At 39.5% G+C, this 20,531-nt stretch overlaps 1 protein-coding gene across 9 annotated transcripts in view; it reads right to left on the bottom strand.

The window, feature by feature from the left end:
- The window catches only part of LOC107147952 (zinc finger protein 709-like), a 49,313-nt gene that overhangs the window by 26,462 nt on the left and 2,320 nt on the right, over positions 1–20,531 (bottom strand). For 2 of the 9 annotated variants that reach the window (XM_048815045.1, XM_048815054.1), the window contains exons 2-5: positions 14,995–15,121; positions 14,754–14,814; positions 12,118–14,226; positions 11,738–11,952 (exon numbers count right to left, since the gene is read on the bottom strand). The exons of 3 other annotated variants lie outside the window; for them this stretch is intronic. In XM_048815045.1, coding sequence (XP_048671002.1) covers positions 11,814–11,952; positions 12,118–14,226; positions 14,754–14,814; positions 14,995–15,121 — 2,436 coding nt within the window. In that variant the 3' untranslated portion in view covers positions 11,738–11,813. Of the gene's footprint in view, positions 1–11,737; positions 11,953–12,117; positions 14,227–14,753; positions 14,815–14,994; positions 15,122–20,531 lie in introns of those variants that run through there. 4 more of the 9 variants (XM_048815069.1, XM_048815079.1, XM_048815065.1 and 1 more) reach the window with 4 other exon arrangements.

The raw sequence follows: 20,531 nt of genomic DNA, 5'->3' as shown, positions 1-20,531 counted from the left end.
GGGGGAGGAGAATTGTGGACAATTAAGTTGTTTCCATGGATCACAGCTGTGTTGCTATGGATATGAGTTAAGCTCCTGCTAATGCAGGGATAGGCAGTGAAATGCCTGGATTGTGAGTGCTGTCACCTCACCAGCCCATCCTAGTTTAATGGTAACTCACAGTGGCAACAGTGAGCAGTGGCACATGCCTGGAGGAGGTAAGTGTCTGGGGACATGTCCTGGAAGGGCTTGTCTTCCTTGGGCCCCTGCTTCCTTCCCTTCTCTCTCCCCCTCCCCCCTCCTTCCTTCCCTTCTCTCTCCCCCTTCCTCCTCCTTCCTTCCCTTCTCTCTCCCACTCCCCGCTCCTTCCTGGTTTCATGGGGTCAGCAGTGCTCCTCTGCTGCTCCCTTTCTCCCTTCAGCACTGATGCTCCGCTTCACCTCTTGTTTCACACTCACCATGACTGAGGCTCTGAAACCATAGGGCAAAACAAGCTTTTTCTCCTCAAAGTCATTTTTATTGTATACTTTGGTTACAGTGAAGGCGAGCTGCCTATCATCAGGGCACAACCATAGCACTCCCACAGGGCAAGGGGAAGAATTGTGAGGATGCTGGGTGAGATGTAGTTTATCAGTTTTCAAAATTATATGGATTATGAGAAAATCCTTTCCATTTGGGAAGTAAAACAGCATGAAGGCTTGCAGAATGGGGTCCTGCATTGCCAGCCCCCAGTGTCCCAGGGGTGGTGCCAGCCTGCAGAGGCACCTGAACTCCATGACTCTGGCCCTGGGTCACCAGGTGCAGCTCCCCACCGGCCCCAGCTGCTGGCAGAAAGGCCAGAGAGAATGCCCTCTGGAGCCCTGAGCTTCAGCTCTGGGGGTGCCGCAGGATCATGCTGAGGAGAATGTGGGTGAACACAGACTTTCTCCAGTTTCCAGTTTATATTAAGTTCATCTTAAGTGATATGTAAAACAAGTATGCATATGAATAGGTTCCACATGATGTCCTGATGCACAGATACTGTGTGACATTCAATCAGATATATATAATTACTTTTGACATTATTAAAATTATCTTTATGTCAAATGTTGGTAAATTTTATTTCTTATCAATTATTCAGAACACTAACAAGGAAAATCCAAAACATTAATGCTATGGGTGGGCATTACGGCAAAGTTGTATTCCGAGTTGACAAAGTCATATTCTATTGCTTTCAGGGTTAAGCAAGTGTGGGAAGCACTGTTTCTCAGGCTGCTATATAGAAATCCTGTATTTGCCCCTTTCCTGGCAGTTTTCAGGAGCAGCTCTTACAATGTTGAATCCTCAGTCAGTGCCTGATTATTAAAGTCACATGACTGCACCAGTGTCCATCACCCAACAGTCTCCTCCCAGTCCCATGACTTTCCTATTCCTCAGGCTGTAGATAAACAGGTTCAGAAGAGGTGGGATCATGGTGTACAACGTAGCCACACCTTGTCCTGTGCAGGGGAATGCAAAGAGTGTGGCCTGGTATAGGTGGAGAGGATGGTGGCATAGAACAGGCTTGTCAAGGCCAGGTGGGAGGAGCAGTGGAAATAGTTTTTGTCTGTCCTTTGCCCGGCAGGATCAAAACTCCACTCACCATGACTGTGTACTTATACTGGGTCGTGTCCTGACAGATCAGGGGCAGCAGAGATGGAACCTCAAAGACCGAGTGGTTGACATGTGGGGACCTGCAGAATGGAAGCTAAAATACGTACTGTGTGTGTTAAAGAGCTGACGGCACTGCTGCTCCACACGCCTGTGAGCATGCAGCCAAGGGTTTTCTTGCTCGTGGGCATGAGGTAGTGTAAAGGATGGCTGAATAACCCTTGTAGGACATGACACACAGCAGCAGGGCTTTCATCTGCCAAGACTCAAGAACACAAAGTTTGGATCTCGCAGCCCCAAAATGTAATGGTCTTGGTATTGGACAGGAAGTTAGCTGCCATGTTTGGGACAGTGGTGGAGATGTACATCTTGTCAGTGTGGGAGAGCTGGCTGAGGAGACAACCCGTGTTGTGTGGAGCCGGGGGCTCACCCTGATCATGTACATCAGGGTGTCATCAGAGCTACAGAAAGAGGCTGGCCTTGGCAGCAGAGAGAGGGGCATCCACCAATAAGTCCAAATCTGTCCTGGGACTTTGGTTTCTTGCTTTCATGGCTTGAATTGAGATATCAGGGCAGAGAAGACATGAAAAAGTCCACAAGACACTGTTGGTGCCCTTGGAGGGAATCAGAATTAATAATTAAAGAGGATAGGCTTTATGAAATCACTTTGGGTGAATATAAGTCTCCTGTATGACTTCTCTATCTATTGAAAATGCCTAGTTTTGCTCTTTTGAGTTTCTTATTTGTACTTTTGAGTGAATGTAATAATAGACCAAGTGAATGTGGTACGGTGTGGTATTTCAATGCTTGCCTCCAGTGTGTGCAGAGCAAATCAGGGGAATTCGCCTCTCCCTCTCCTAACAATTTCTTCATGTTTGCAGCCTTCCAGTCCTGTCTTGGTGAACTTCATGAATGACAAGGGCCAAAATTAAATCAAAGATGTTCATTGATGGCAGAATTAAAATATGAAGTAACAATATAATGTATTTAGGTGATCTGTTTGCAGAAAGTTTGTTCCCTTTGGCATATGCCTTTCGAGTGATAAACTGAAGCATTTTTCTCTTGATGTGAAAACATTCTGGCCCTTGGTGCTCTCATGTAAGTTGATGATTTAATAAGAATGAGTTGGTAAATAATAGTATGATTTTAAAAGAAATTTTATTTTATTGTCAATTTCTCCAGTTATAAATATGGAAAAAAGCATTAATATAATCTAAGTGGAAGTAACAAATAGACTTTAGCATTAATTTCTTCTTATACTTATAAGCAATTTTATAAATTTGCCAAGAAAAAAAAATGTACAGGAAAAAGGTTTGAAACATTCCAATTTAACTTAACATCTATTATACTTTGACTCATGTACATAAAATCAATGACTAATTAATTCAAAGCTAAATTTTGAAAGAAAATTTTGCCTTTTTTCCAACACAAATCCTGACTTTCACATGTCCAGAGATATCTAACACCTCTTAACTACACAGAGAACATGATAAAAGCATTTAGAAAAATTTTATGGAACTAAATCCTGTGCTCTCAGCATTTATTGGGTCTTGACTCTGAACACAACACTCTGAGAGGGGTCTCAAGCTCAAAAGATATCTAATGATTATAGTTAGGCTAAAAAAATCTATTTATTTTGCAAATTTGGAAACTAAGGAAAAAACTGCTAAAAGGATTTGGTATGTTGATTTGTGAAGCTGGAATTATACAGAAGCTGGAATTATACAGATTATGCTATCTTATTAGGAATAGTCTAAAATATTTGCTCACTAATAACAAACACTCAATGACATAAAATGTTTTAATATGATTATTTAAAAAAATGGTCTATGTCACAAAATAGGTAGAAATAATATCAACTGATGTTGGTTCTTATAAATAAGTCCATGAAAACTCAATCTGTACCTAACCCTAACCCTAACCAAATAATGATGTAAGTATTTTAATGAGAATCTAGAAAGGACAGAATGTAGCCAAAAGGAAGAGTGAGCTCTGTTTCCAAGACAATTGTCGAAAGGATAGACGAATATAAGATCTTAGAGAAATAAATCAATGAGACCTTAGAAACAATAAACAAGATAGAGGAGCAGAAGGTAAGAACATTGAAATTACACAATAAAATCCATTACCATATAAAAACACATCCTGTGTTCTATCAGGTGTGCTGTCAATCAGCAGTACAGAGAAAACTTCTACAGCACAAAAAGAAAAAAAGGGGGGGGGGAATTTCAACTCACCTAGAGACCCCCAGACAAAAGGCACCCTCCACATGGAACCTCACCTGGAGGAGGTGATGACATGCTGAGAGGAGCTTCCTGGGTCCTCAATCCTAGGGAGCCCCTCACCCTCTTCACCCAGTGTATAGGTTCTCCCTTTTGGTGAAAAAGCTCAAGGAAAAGGAATACAAAAATGAGAAATTTCTATGATAACACATTCAGATTATCTTATGTCAATCTCCAATCCCCAAGGTAAACAATAGTTGTGTACTTCTGCTCCATTAGGTCATGGCTCAGACTGTCATTCTGAGTGGAACAACTTAAAATAACACCCACAAATAAAGCCTGTGACCAGCCCTCCCAAGAACTTGGACAGGGAGAAAAGAAGCAATTTTAACAATTCAGCAGGCCATGGTCCAGTTGGACAAGCCGAGCACTGCTAAAACCACAAAGAGTCAGCTATACATTTCTTCTATAGCTTTACCAGTAAGTGATTGGATTGGTAATGGCTGCTCAGAAGAGTGCCTTCTGTGGCACTTCTATCATCACACAATATGCAGTTGACCTCATGTCAAAAACTGAGCTGTAAATTTTGCCTTTACTAGAAATCCCTCTCCTAGCAATGTAAGCTAGTTAGTTGGTTGCACTTAGGGTGCTAGTAGAGTGGTAAGAGCCAGCATTCAGGGCTGTGGTACCTGCTCTCACCCTGATGTCACCAGGTGATGAAAACTAGCTGTAACAATGGCAGAGTGCACAAATCCTAGCCCTACCAGGGAGCCAAAAACCATGTGAGATGATATTTTAGCAAAACTGGTTAAAATTTCCACTGTCTTTGCCATTTTCAGAATGTTTACCTATACTACAACCTTGTCTCTTTCTAAGAGCATTGCTGAGAGTAATGAAACATAAAGTGCACTTCTGAATTTTGAGGTCAAATTCAGAGGAAAAAGCCATGCTTGACACACAGATAAAGAATGCATGTCCCTTCAGGTGGAGGCCACAATGTCTAAGAAGCCTGGTCCTGTCACCCTGAGGAGGCTGCCCCCACTGAGCTGACTTAACTCTACCTGGAACCAGCTAAATGGTCGATGATTCCCTTGATGTCCTTTTTGCAGATGTCACTAGATACCTGGGTAATGGCACAGCCCATCCTGAGTCGGAATCCAGATAGTGAGCACACAGGCAGAGAATGCAGTGCACACTAGGTAAGCACTCACATCACACAGCTACCTGGAAAGTGCAGATGAAGTGTGCACACGTCCTCTTCTCAGCCTGACCAGTGGGACTGTGGGTTCACTTGTTTGAGCAGACAGCTGTATGTGAATTCAGAGACTGTGGGCAAGTTCCAGCAAGCCTTGCCTTTAAACAAGAGAACAAGTTCTGGAAAGATCTCTTCTTTCAGACTAAGGATATTTTTTTAATATTTATTTTTAGTTTTTGGCAGACACAACATCTTTATTTGTATGTGGTGCTGAGGATCAAATCCTGCGCCCCACGCATGCCAGGCCAGCCCACTACCGCTTGAGCCACATCCCCAGGCCCCATATAGGTTGTCTTTTGCTTTATAAAACACTCAGTTTAAAAATCATTGCAATAGAGATTTATATAACCTCTTCCAAAAACAGTTTAAAAATTCTAGCTGTAGAAATAAAATAGGTTAAGATCCTGGAGGTAGGTCTGCAGAACTGCACAAGGATTCCCTGCCATTTCACTTGCAGATGGTGGTTAGAATGTCACAGAACGTCTTCTTTGAAGAGCTTTCATTTAAAATTACACCATTTTTCAATTATGTCTGCTAAAAAGATATGAAAGTAGAAACACATATCTAAGAAATGAAGCTACTTCATATGACCTCTTGAAGTAGACAGCCTAAGCTTCCAAAATCTCCAAGTTGAGCACATTTTAGTAGCCCTTTTCACACTGTGAGTTTATAAGACAATTGCTTTTTGGTTCCAGAATGTAAGTGTTAAACTTAGTATTAAAATTCTCAGTGCACAATGGAATTTAAACAAAATATTGTGATTTTCAAGGCCAGTGAAAGACGCTGGTGCCTCAACTTCAATGGGCTGGCTTCCTGGTGGAGACACAGCCGCACTAGGCTCCTTTTTCTGCACTCCTGGGAAAACTTAGTCTCTACTCACAATTAAACCTCAGGTACCCTGCGCGCCTCCTACCCCGTGCAGACCCTGCAAATGCTGATCTGCCCTTGTCACCGCCTCCTCTGAGTGACCCTCGCAGCCGCTACCCTGCTGCACCCGGATCGGAGCGCCATCCTCGCGGTCCTCGTCTCCTCTCAGCCTGCACCGCGCCCGCGCTCCCAGGAGCCTTAAAGACGGAAATGACAGAAATGACTGGCATGTCTCTGAAACGTGGGTGCCTTGCTATGGAAGAAGATGACAGTGCGGCCCCAACTGAAGACACAAAAAACAGAAGGGCTCTGAATGCTGTCTGACCAAAAGACAAGGTGGGCTGCAGAACGATGGCTTACCCAACAGAGAAAATGTGCCTGGGCCACCAGAACCTGTAAGTGCCAAGAGAGGCAAAATGACTACTGATGATCTGTTGGAGGAAGAAGAAGAAGAGGAGGAAGATGGCCTTTCAGAGGAGGGGGAGGAGGAAGAGGAACAGAGTTTTGCAGACATGATGAAACATGGACTTACTGAACTTGATTGTGGGCATCACCAAGTTTGTAAGTTCTCAAGGATTCTCCGGAATTTTAAAAGAAAGATACTCTGACTTTGTTGTTCATGAAGTCAGAAAAGATGGACAGATCAGCCATTTGGATGACTTGTCTATTCCAGTGGATGAGGAGGATCCTTCAGAAGATGTATTTACAGTTTTGACAGCTGAAGAAAAGCAGCAACTGGAAGAGTTCCAGCTTTTTAAAAATAAGGAAACCAGTGTTGCCATTGAGATTGCAGATGATCAGCTGGTCATGAAATCAAGTTAGTATGTCTTACAATCAACTTTCTTTTTTTTTTTTTTTGTCGGGGGATACCAGAGATTGAACTCAAGGGCTCTATACCACTAAGCTACATCCCCAGCCCTATTTTGTATTTATTTAGAGAGAGGGTCTCACTGAGTTGCTTTAGTGCTTCACTGTTGCTGAGGCTGGCTTTGAACTCGTGATCCTCCTGTCTCAGACTCCTGAGCCGTTAGGATTATAGGCGTGCTCCACCAAGCCCTGCTTTACAATCAACATTTTTAATTATTTTTTTAATTATATATGATGGTGAAATGCATTACAATTCTTATTACACATATAGAGCACAATATTTCATATCTCTGGTTGTATACAAAGTATATTCACACCAATTCATGTCTTCATACATGTAACTTTGGATAATAATGTCCATTATATTCCACCATTATTTCTAACACCATGCCCCTCCCTTCCCTCTGCCTATCCAGTTTGTCTATTCCTCCCATGCTCCCCCTCCCTACCCCACTATGAATCAGCCTCCTTATATCAGAGAAAACATTCAGCATTTTTTTTTTAAGATTGGCTAACTTAGCACTATCTTCTTCAACTCCATCCATTTACCTGCAAATTGCCATGATTTTATTCTCTTTTATTGCGGAGTAATGTTCCATTGTGTATATATGCCACATTTTTTAATCCATTCATTTATTGAAGGCATCTAGGTTGGGTCCACAGTTTAGGTTTCATGAATTGTGCTGCTATAAACATTGATGTGGCTGTGTCCCTGTAGTATGTTGCTTTTAAGTCCTTTGGTTATAGACCGAGGAGAGGGATAGCTGGGTCAAATGGTGGTTCCATTCCCAATTTTCCAAGAAATTTCCATACTGCTTCCATATTGGCTGCACCAATTTGCAGTCCCACCAGCAATGAGTGTACCTTTTCCCCCACATCCTCACCAACACTTATTGTTGTTTGTCTTCATAATAGCTGCCATTCTGACTGGAGTGAGATGAAATCTTAAGAGTGGTTTTGATTTGTATTTCTCTAATTGCTAGCAATGATGAACATTTTCATATATTTGTTGATTGACTGTATATCATCTTCTGAGAAGTGTTTGTTCAGGTCCTTGGCCCATTTATTGATTGGGTTATTTGTTTTTTTGGTGCTTAGCTTTTTGAGTTCTTTATATACCCTAGAGATTAGTGGACTATCTGATGTGTGAGGGGTAAAGATTTACTCCCAAGATGTAGGCTCTCTATTCACCTCACAGATTGTTTCTTTTGCTGAGAAAAAACTTTTTAGTTTGAGTGCAATCAGCATTTTTTAATGGAAATAAATAAAATAGAAAATATCTTTGTATTGAGTATAATGTTAGCATTTTCTTGTGAAGTCTTTTTTTTTAATATGGCCTGTATACCCATTTGTGCTGTTAAGTAGAAGTAAAATGTGTTTCTTAGTGTGAGATGCTCTCAAAAACTGAAATGTTGTGTAACCAATAAATTTATATTTTGTTTATATATAATTTTTTTAAAAACGCAGGTGCACAAAGAAAATGACACTTCATTAGCACCATGGTCTGCCCTCCATAAAATACAGTCAAATTTAACTCAAAATAAATGATAAAAATCTACTTATTCAAATGAAATATAGATACTTTTTAACTGACAACTTTAAAAATAATCCTTATGTTAAGGAACACTTAAGATATGCACATAGATTGACTCTCTGATTAACCAAATGATGTATGATCTTTACAAATCACAAATTTATGACACATCAAGGAATTACATAACACAGGATCTGGACTGTTTTACATACTGCATCTTTTATATCTAAGAAGACTCTTTAAAGGATGCTAATGATCATTTGAAGTGGGAAACTCAAATGTCTAACTGCAAATAAACTGATATGAACAAACAACCCAACTTCAATAGTTTAATACTCTTAGACATCTATTATCTGTCAATTTCTGTGGGTTGCATGTTGAGCACAGCATACTGGTCACTTTCTTAAGGCTGGCAGGAATGAGGCCTGACCTCAGAGACACCTGGTCCCTCCTTCTCCCATTTTCATCTTATTGGCCTGAGCAATTCAGCACAAGTGCTTTTTTTGACTCAAAATTAATTCAACTTTTATCTGCAAAACTCCTTCACATTTACCCAAGAGCACTGCTTAGTGTGTTTTACCCATCAACTCTGCCAATTCCTGAGGAGAATCAGGGCACAGCCCCCATCTGCAGGGAACAAAAGGCCAGATCACCAAGCCTGCAGGAGGAAGTCCCCTGGGGACCCCAGAGCCCAGGGACTGTTGCAGCAGCCTCCCAGGCACTTTTGTTGACTCTGAAGATTGAGTAGATAGGGTCCCTTAGTGTTTGCAATATAAGCCCTCCTTGACTTTGTGTTGTGATTAGGGAAGCCAGAGATTAACCTTGAGGACTATCAAGAAAGCAAGTAACAATTAATGCTGGATAGGATGCAGGAAAAGAATTATACACTCATACTTTGATGTTGGGACTGCAAATTGGTTCAATCACTCTGGAAAGCAGTGTGGAGATTCCTTAGAAAACTTGGAATGGAAAAACAATTTGACCCAGTTATTCCACTCTTTGGTTTATACCCCAAAGACTTAAAATCAGCATACTACAGTGACACAGCAGCATCTATAAATATTTATATCAGCTTAATTTACAATAGCCAAGCTTTGGAATCAACCTAGGTACTCTTCAACAGATGAATGGGTAGAGAAAATGTGGTACATATACACAATGGAATGTTACTCAGCTATAAAGAATAATAAAATTATGGTATTTGCTGCTGAATGGATGAAACTGGAGAATATCATGCTCAGTGAATTAAGCCAGTCCCCCCCAAAACAAAAGTTGAATATTCTCTCTGATGTGTGGATGCTAACCCATAACAAGGGAGGCAGGGAAGGGAAGTATAGAAACTCATGGGTCAGACAAAGGGGATTAAATGGTGGAGTGGGAATAGAACACAGTAGAATAAATCAGACATATGCTCATATATGAATACATGAAAGTATAACTCCACATCATTTTCAACCATGAGAATGAAATAAAAACTGCAATGGGTTACACTCCATTTATGTATAATATGTCAAAACACTCTACTGTCATGTGCATCTAAAAACAATACATAAAAATATAAGAAGTGAGCCTTGATGGTTTATCAGTAAGTGTGACCTGACGTTTTCCTCTTGCAAATTTTAATATTCCTTTTTTGTTTTATATGGTAGGACTACTACAGTTTTATTTAGTGCAACCAGAAAATTTACAAATATTAGATCATGTATGTTGAAATAAATTTATTTGTTGATATCTTCATTTGCTACCAAAATGTTATTTTATATAGAGCCTGACGAACTGATTATTAACAGTGAAGAAAAATTTAAGTGTACTTTTTAATTCAATATGTAAAATGCATAGCTAGGCTGAAGCATGCACACGTTCTCTTTTTTATATAACTCCCACAGGTTTGAAATAATGAGAGAATCATTTAAATGCTGTTGATTAAGTTTCTATTTAACTTTAGGTGCAAGTGTATACCTAGTGGTGGAGAACTTGCCACATTCTCTTACCTTTCTTATAAAATTTAGAACTTCTCAAAATTCATGCACAATATATATAAAGTCAGAAGGTATTTGAAGAGATAGTACATACTAGATTTTAAACACACATATATACATAGTATGTATAACATTATGTCATAATATGTAAGAGTTGACTACAGATGCAAAAAACTTAAATTAAGAAAAATAGAATCTAATAATATGTAAAGAGATTTAACCCATAAAAGCATGTTGCTTTCACATCCTCATGCTGATGCAATGTTCATTCACCCCAGGATGCATTTCCATTACCTCTGAATAGACATAGGAGAAATGAAGGCACACACTTGCAGAGCTTTTCTCAAGAAAAATGTCACTTGCTGAAGGAAGCACACAACTAATTCCAATGGCTCAAAAGGCTAAGCAGGAGCAATACAAGTTCAAAGCCAGCCTATGCAACTTAGTGAAGATCTAAGCAATTCAGTGAGACTATGTTTTAAGTTTTTATAATAATTTAAAAAGGGCTGAGATGTGGTTCAGTTCATAAGCAACTCTGGGTTTAATCCCTGGTACCAAAAAAAGGAAAAACAAATGTACTCAAATCTGAACAAGACTGAATGAAACTGAAACAACTGAAGGCCTTGCCACATTTCTACATACAAGGGTATTCTCCACTATGAGTTCTTCCATGCGATTTCAAAAGACCTGGAAAGTTGATAGTGTGACCACCTTGCTTAAGGACAGAAGGTGATCTCATTCCTTTCATGTCTGAAGGAAACTGTGTAAGTTGAATATTGTCCCACATTGTTTATGCACAGGGTTTTGATACTGTGTGAGTCTTTTCATACAACTGAACAAACTAGAATATCTAAAGCCTTTACATTTCTTACTTGAATGGAATTTATTATCTTATTATTATTATTTTGCATGAATCGTTCAAGATGAATATTTCCAGTTCTTAGAAGGAACTAAAAAACCTAAAAGACACATTTCTCACAGTTACAGGCTTCTCTCCATGAATACTTTCATATATAAGAAGGAAAATAAAACATCACACTTCCAGGAGATTTGTTTTACAGGGTAAATGAAATGTCTTTGAAGGCAATGAGAAAAAGGAAGAATTTCCATATTTTTTACATTTAGAGTTATTCAGTCTGATGTGGTGGTGTACACCTGTAATCCCAGCAATCAGGACAATGAGTCTGAAGGATCACAAGTTTGAGGTCAGTCTCCAGAACTTAGCATGACCCTAAGCAACTCCACTAGTGCCTCACTCAAAATAAAAAATAAAAATGACTGAGGATGGGCTCAGTGGTCAAACACACAAGAACAAAACAAAACAAAACAAATCTGCAATTTGAGCCCTCTCATGTCTTAGAAGGAGACAAGGAGTATTGATTTACCACATTTTTTCACTGCAAGGATTTTTCCCCAGTACACTTACTACTACGTGTTTATGAGTAAAATGGTAATAACGAAGACTTTGTCCATTGTTTTCATTAGTAGGATTTCTCTCCAGTATGAGTTTGTTCATGTCTGTGAAGCTGAAAAAATGTAGCAAAGGCTTTTCCACATTGTTGACATTCATAGGGCTTCTCTCCAGTATGTGTTCTTCCATGAATCTGAAGGTGACTGGATCTAGCAAATGCTTTTCCACATTGTTGATGTTAAGAGGTTTCTCTCCAATGAGTTTGTTCATGTGAGTGAAGATGACAAGACTGAGTGAAGGCTTTGCCACACTGCTTACATTTATAGGGCTTCTCTCTAGTATGAGTTCTTCCATGTTTGTTAAGGCAACCGGACCTAGCAAAGGCTTTCCCACATTGTTGACATTCATAGGGCTTCTCTCCAGTATGTGTTCGTTCATGTGAGTGAAGGTTAGAGGACTGAGTGAAGGCTTTGCCACAGTGCTTACATTTATAGGGCTTCTCTCCAGAATGAGTTCGTTCATGTATTTGGAGATAAGAGGAAATAGTGAAGGTTTTTCCACATTGGAGACATTCATAGGGCTTCTCTCTACTATGAATTTTTCCATGTTTATGAAGGCATCTCAAGGTAGCAAAGGCTTTTCCACATTGTTGACATTCATAGGGCTTCTCTCCAGTATGAATTCGTTCATGTGAATGAAGGTTAGAAGACTCAGTGAAGGCTTTGCCGCACTGCTTACATTTATAGGGCTTCTCTACAGTATGAGTTTTTTCATGTATTTGGAGACAAAAGGAAGTAGTGAAGGCTTTTCCACATTGTTGACATTCGTATGGTTTCTCTCTATGAGTTCTTTCATGTTTGTGAAGGGAACTGGATGTAGTGAAGACTTTTCCACATTGCTTACATTCATAAGGCTTCTCTCCAGTATGAATTCGTTCATGTGCAGAGAGGTTAGAGGACTGAGTGAAGGCTTTGCCACACTGCTTACATTTATAGGGCTTCTCTCCAGTGTGGATTCGTTCATGTATCTGGAGATGAGAGGAAGTGGTGAAGGCTTTTCCACATTGTTGACACTTATAGGTCTTCTCTCTAGTATGAGTTCTTCCATGTTTGTTAAGGCAACTGGATTTAGCAAAGGTTTTTCCACGCTGTTTACAATCATTTATCTTCTCTCCAGTATGCATTCTTCCATGTATATGAAGCTGACAGAATGTTGCAAAGGCTTTCCCACATTGTTCACATTCATAGGGCTTCTCTCCAGAATGAGTTCTTTCATGTATTTGAAACTGAGGGAATGTAGCAAAGGCTTTTCCACATCGTTTACATTCATAGGGCTTTTCTCCAATATGAGTTTGTTCATGTAATTGAAGTTGAGAGGAACAAGTAAAGGTTTTGTCACATCTTTTACATTCATAGAGTTTTTGTACAGTATGAGTTTGTTCATGTGAGTGAAGGGTAGAACACTGAGTGAAGGCTTTTCCACACTGTTTACATTCATAAGGCTTCTCTCTAGTATGTGTTCTTCCATGTATCTGAAGATGACTGGATCTAGAAAAAAATTTTCCACATTGTTTACATTCATAGGGCTTCTCTCCAGTATGCATTCTTCCATGTCTGTGAAGTTGATGGGCTGTAGCAAAGGCTTTTCCACATTGCTGACACTCATAGGGCTTCTCTCCAGTATGAGTTCGTTCATGTGAGCGAAGGTTAGAGGACTGAGTGAAGGCTTTGCCACACTGCTTACATTTATAGGGCTTCTCTCCAGTATGAGATCGTTCATGTACTTGGAGGTGAGAGGGAAAAGTGAAGGCTTTGCCACACTGCTTACATTTACAGGACTTCTCCCCAGCATGACTTTGTTTATGTATGTGAAGGGAAGAAGAATTTGAGAAGGCTCTTCCACACTGCTTACATTCATAGTGCTTCTCTTCTGTATGAGTTATTTGGTGTCTTCTACATGAACTGGGATTAGTGAAGGCTTTCCCACATTGCTCACATTTATAGGGCTTCTCTCTGGTGTGAGTTACTCCATGGCATTTAAGGGATTTGGAATATTTGAAGCCTTTCACCCAATTTATGCATTCATGGCATTGCTCCTCAGTAGGTGTTTGTTCATGTCTTCTAAAAAGATAGGGAGAACAAAAGGCTTTTCCAAATACCCTACACCTAAAACGTTTATCACGACTGTGTGTTATCATTTGTCTCTGATCATCGGTGAAAGAAGAAGACGTCTCACCGCATTGTGTACTTTCATAGGGTTTCTGCCCAGTATGGGTTTCTTCATGTCTTTGAATGGAATTGGGACAACTGAAGACATTCCCACACACTGTACTTTTATAAGGTCCATTTACAGTTTGTATTAACATTTGTGTTTCACCACTTCTATGAGAAACCAGAGATTTCTCATATTGTTTAAATTCACATGGCTTCTCTTCACATTCCACATGCATGTAGGGTTTCTGTCCAGAGTGAGATGTGATCTGCCTATGAAGGAATAAAGGGCATATGAAGTCTTTTGAATACATAATGCAGTAACATGGATTTACTCTATTAAATTTTTTCTTTGTCAGGTTAATTTAACCATGACTTCTATAAAAATGACCAGCACATTATCAATGCTTGATTTATTAATGATTTTCTATTCATTAATAGGTCTTGGGCTTATATTACCACCAATGCAGTTAAACAGTAGGTTTTCTGACTTGTTCAAATTGCCTGAAAATAAACAGATTGAAAGAAAACAATCCTTACCAACACAGTTTCCCTAAAGCTTTTATCCAAACAGTGATATGCACATATGCAATTTCATAGTATTTTTTTTCATGTTGACTACTTTGAAAAGACTGAGTATCTATGTTACATGCAAATATATATATATATCTGGTAAAAAATATTTATAAGAATAAACACATTTCACATTGTACATATTTCTTTGGTTGGTTTGTTTTAAAAATCAGATGACATTGTAAGATTTCCTCAAGGACATTGCCCCCTCTGGTGAGTACAATTACCTTAGACTACTCCCAGAATTTTCAATCTGAACTTCAATGTTCTTGTCTTCCCATGTGTTTCCTAAAATGGCAACACAGAACAATCATTATGTATTACTTATGAGCTAGAAAAACTTTGCCACAGTCTATGTGCATTTTATGTTGCAATAATTCATCAAAGGATTCCCTTTTCACATTCTACATAAATGACCAAATAAACACTGGTTCTCTATTTGACTAAATAAAGAAACATCACTATTACCTATAGTAGTCAGGTTTCTGAGGACTTCCAGCATCACATCTCTGTAAAGATTCTTCTGGGATAGATCCAGCAAAGTCCATTCCTCCTGGGTGAAGTTCACAGCCACATCCTCAAAGGTCACTGAGATCTAAAATATCACACAAATATGTATTGGAGGCCAGAAGAGATGATAACCTGGGGAATCTATAATCAACATGCATGATGTTCACATGATTCTCTGGCCTCCAGATAAATTCCATGATTTGGTCCATCAAATCTTTAATGCACTATATTCCTCATAGCCATTCCAACACTAGAATTGGGCCACTCAAAAGTCAAAGAATAGAGTGTTTGACACCCTTCCTAGTGGTAAGTTCACAGGAAATAAGACATGCTCCCTGGTTATTCCTAACCTTTTTTTGTTGGTTACCCGTGTATTACATGTTCTAACAATGTCCTGTGCAGTACAGAGCTAACATTAGCACTCCTGATATTATTTACCCTTAGAAAAGAAAGGTGACGGAGGAGATTGCTGGAATCAGGAAACTCAGCATTTGAGACAAATCCTGCAAACCACAGTGGTTCACTGTGCCTACACAGTTTATTTCTGATCTGTTTTCCTTCTAAAAGTCTATTGTTCCTTCCTTCCAGAAGTGCCTATAATCACGCCTCACACACACCCTCTAGGCATGCGCTCACTAATAAGCTTTCCTCCCAGATAATCTTTAACCACTTAGTCACAATATGTTAATTGGGGATTATTCTCATCCTGTGTAATGATTAAACCAAGAGAACACGTATAATTTGTCAGGTGCTTTACTCCAGATCAAATTTAGCCAAGTAATAAGCAAATGCAATGATCAATAACAGAATAATTTGGTAATTTCTAATGGTTAATATCAAAGCAAAATGGGGTAAATGGGAAGATGGCATGTGTCTTAGAAATAAGTCAATGTCCCCAAGATGTCACCTTCTCCTAACAACCTTACAAAGTTTTATAAGTCTCATAATAGAAACCACTTTTCCAAACTCACAGGAATAATGAACGTCCAGCAACTGCCAAACACTGCTGAACAGCAGAGGGTTCACTCACATAATGTATAGTCATGCACCACATAGCCATGTTCTGCTCAAGGACATTGTGATCAAGGATGGGCAATATGTGTAATTGTTGTCTGTTGTAAAGAGATTCTGCACGGCTGTAGAGATGCTGATGCAAAAAAACCTAAGGCAGGAGGATGGGAAAGGCAGCGGACCACAACAGACACTAGTATGGCAATTTGTAAATCAATGGATGTGTAACTGATGTGATTCTGCAATCTATGTATGGGGTGAGGGTGGGAGTTCATAACCCACTTGAATCAAAGTGTCGAATATGATATGTCAAGAAATTTGTAATGTTTTGAACAACCCACAATAAAAAATTAAAAAAAAAAAAAAAAACCTAAGGCAGGAGAACTTCCACGGTGTGACACACAACCACACTCAAGGCCTTAGACATGGGACATTCAGAGCAGCACAATATCAGCAAAAGTTAGCAAATGACCATAAGAAAGCATTCAGTGAGTTGGCCTTCAAGGCTTGGAAAGATGATGAGTGACAGCAGGTGTTGTGGAGTCAGATCACAATTGTGGTCCAGGCAAACAGAAATCCGAGGGGTAAAGGCAGTGCATCCCTTTATTTTCTAGACAAAAAGACCATTTATTATACATTCAAATGTGAAAGAATAAAATACTTTTCAAAAACCTACAGAAAAATTAATGTAAATTTATTTATGGTGGGCAAATTAAAGAAAGAAAAAAAAATGCATGGAGTGAACCCAGGGCTGCTTAATGACTGAGCTACATCCTGAGCACATGTGTTATTTGTAGACAGGGTCATACTAAGTTGCTCAGGGCAAGGACACTGAGATCTGGAAGCAACAGTTTATTAGTGGCACCATAGCCCAGAGGAACAATTCTTAAAGCCCAAGCCATAAGAAAGTTTTTGGTACATCAAGTCAAGGGACCTGGTGCAATATTTTGGAGGGTGCATATTATATTCTTATATGGGCATAAGCCTTTCAACAGTCTAAGAACTCAGTTTAGGGACTTTTACTTCACTAAGCCTAAAGAGGGATTGTTCTGTTCCTGCTACTTTGTTTGCTGCTTCTGCTACCATGGTTATCTTGTTACAGGCACCTGCAGCTGCTGCAATCCTGCATGAAATGTCAGTAAACAGAGCTGCTGTGGGTCGGCCTGCAAAATCACAGCTCTTAAACTGTGAAAGTTTCCATCCTTCCTACCACAAGGAATTCAGGGAAATCTGTCAAACTGGCTGAACACAAGCTAATTCACTACACATAGCACAAACAACAAAGTTTCTAGGAAATGCATGAAGCCTTCAACAAACAGGAACAATGCCACAGGAGAAAGAAAAATATTTCCATTTAACTTTTCAAAAACAACAAACATTTACAAAGTATACTGAGAAACAGAAAGGCCCATCTTATCAAATAAACGGCTTGAGATAGACCATCTCCGAGAAAGATCAGACTCCAGAATCCCTACACTAATGTCTTTCTTTCTTTTCTTTCTTCCTTTTTCTTTTTCTTTTTGGTAACAGAAATTGAACTCAGGAGTGCTTAACCTCTGATCCACACTCCAAGCCCTTTTAATTTTATTTATTTACTTTGAGATCATGTCTCTATAAGTTGTTTAGAGCCTAAGTTGAAATTGTAAACCTCCTGCCTAAACCTCCTGAGCTGCTGGGATTACAGGCATGCGCCACTGAGCCAGCCCTAGGTTAAACACTCAACTAACTGTCTTGAATTTTTTAATACACATGCACCTGAAAGAAAGTCAAAATACACCAGGCAGAGACATACAGAACCGCCCAGGACAATAAAACCCCACAGTTACACTGGGAGACATCAGCACAACTCTGTTAGGTCTGAGACCACACAGCAGAGGAACAGACAGGAGGACTTCCTTGGCCTTTAGCCAACATTGAAGCACACAGCCTTCTCAGGGCCACAGCAACACCCTCCAGGACAGGGCACATTCTGAGCCATAAACCACACCCCTACAAGTGTGCAACACCAGTGAAATCCCAAGCATGCTCAAAGAACATGGGAATTAAAGCTGAAATCAGATCAGAAGCAGCTGGAAAGCCTCCAGGAAATGAAAGGTGAAACACAGGCTCTAAACAGACACAGGAGGAAGACGTGACTCAAGGGAAAAGTTGACCATTTTGAGAGAAATGGAATGCAAAAGTGCACTGTAGGAAATCAGATGGTGCTTCAGGGATATATAAGGCCTCTATTGTACATTTCAGAAAAGAAGAGCTAAAAGCAATAATTGAACCTTCTAATTCAGGAAACCAGAGAAAGACGACCAAGGGAAATGTAAATGAAACACAAGAAAGTAAAAGAAAGACTGTTGATGAACCCACAATCAGGAAATCAACAACCTGCAGAACGAAATTCTTCATGAACATCAGCATCACTAAAAAACTGATATGAGGCCAAACAAAGAGAGGTTGAGGTTCAGTGGTAGAGCACCTGCCTAGCACCTGTGAGGATTCAATCCTCAACACCACATGAAAAAATGAATAAAATAAAGGGACAAAAAAAAAAAAATGAAAACATAAAAGACAAAAGAAAGCTGAGGACAAATAATCTACACATTAGAATAAAAGTGTCACCGATACCAATTCATAGGCACTTCAAGTAAATCATGAGCATGTGCTTCACACAACTTTGATAACTGAGAGGAACTGGACCAATTCTTTATCTCCTACAACTTACACACAAGGAGAAATACACAAATGGATAAGCCAATGCCTACTGAAGAAACTGTGTCAATAACTAATTCACCTCACCCTGAAGGGCACAGGGCAGGTATAGGCACCTTGGGGCAGCCTCTGGAAAGAAAAATGACTGAGGACACTGGACCCTATGAGGCGTCCAAAAGGATCCTCTCTGCCCAAGAAATTCTGATACGGTGGCTGCATTTAAGGAAGATAAAAGGAGAAGCATGAGATTTTTACAGGTGTGAACTGAAGTTCTCTATGAAGTTGCATCTACATCAAAGAACTTTCAGACTATTTGACTCTGGCTAACTAGACCACCAAGAGGATGGAAAGACTAGATTCTCTATGGAGAGCAAAAATTATCTTGGGCTATCTTAAGTCCTTTAATAGCCAATCCTCAACTTTTGTATCAGACCAAATTCTCAGAACTAATAAACTTCTGCTGGGCTTGGTGGTGCATATCTGCAATCCCAGCTGCTTGGAAGGCTGAGGCAGGAGGTTATGAGTTCAAAACCAGTCTCAGCAATTTAGTGAAGCACTAAGCAACTCAGCAAGATCCTGTCTCAAATAAAATAGAAAAATGGGCTGAGGATGTGGCTCAGTGGTTGAGTGCCCTGGATTCAATCTCCAGTACCAAAACAACAACCACCACCCCTACAACAACAAAAAATGAATGAATTTCTCAGAATGTATCCATAACCTAACCAGACATCTACCTTCCATCATTCCCCAAGGCTAGTAATATAATAAAAACAGACCTATAGAAGAAATTTCCCCTTTTTTGCTGTAGCCTACCAATATGATGCTCCTACCAATGCAATGGGTTAATGTATACATATATAAATTTCTTTTATCCTGACTATGACAGTTCCTAGAGGCAAAGCAGAGTAATCCCAGCAGTTTGAGAGACTGAGGCAGGAGGATTGATAAATTCAAAGTCAGCCTTGGCAACTTAGATCACATCTCAAATGAAACATACAAAGGTCTGGGGATGGGGCTCAGTGGTTAAGTGCCAATCAGTTCAATCCCTGGTTTAAAAAAAAAAAAAAATGATGTATGTAATATATTCCAGGGTGGAACATATACATCATTAAGGGTAACCTGAATCCATGTTCCTGAATATAGTCATTAATATTTGGATCAAAATGAACTATTTTCCTCAGGTGGGGTGGCCAGTGCCTTTAATCCCAACAGCTTGACAAGCTGAGGCAGAAGGATCACAAGTTCCAGGGCAACATAGCCACACCCTGTCTGAAAATAAAATTTAAAAGGGATGGGAATGAAGGACAGTAGAATAAATCAGACATTATTACCCTATGTGCATATATGACTGCATGGCCTGTGTGAATCCACATCACATACAAGCAGAAAAAAGAGAATTTATATTCTATTTACATATGGTGTGTCAAAATGCATTCTACTGTCATTATAACTAATGAAAACAAATTTTAAAAAATAAATAATTTATACAAAAAAAGGGCAGGGTATGTAAACCAGGATTCAATATCCTTTGTACCAATAACCAATTGCTTTATTTTCTTTAAAGCAGTTATTTTACACAAACAAGGGAAAGTGTCAAGTGATTAATCTATTCACAAATAGAAAACAAATTATTTCAAAAGTGTTAGTCTTGCCAGGGATGGTGGCATAGGCCTGTAATCCCAGGGACTCAGAGGCTGAGACAGAAGAATCACAAGTTGGAGACCAACCTCCAAAATAAGTAGGACAAGATCTCAAAATTTAAAAAGGGGGAGGGGGGTGGCGGC

The sequence above is a fragment of the Marmota marmota genome, unplaced genomic scaffold, assembly GCF_001458135.2.
Source record: "Marmota marmota marmota unplaced genomic scaffold, marMar, whole genome shotgun sequence".
NCBI lineage: Eukaryota > Metazoa > Chordata > Mammalia > Rodentia > Sciuridae > Marmota > Marmota marmota.
The sequence above is the reverse complement of the archived record's forward strand: the minus strand, read 5'-3'. Positions and strand labels throughout refer to the sequence as shown.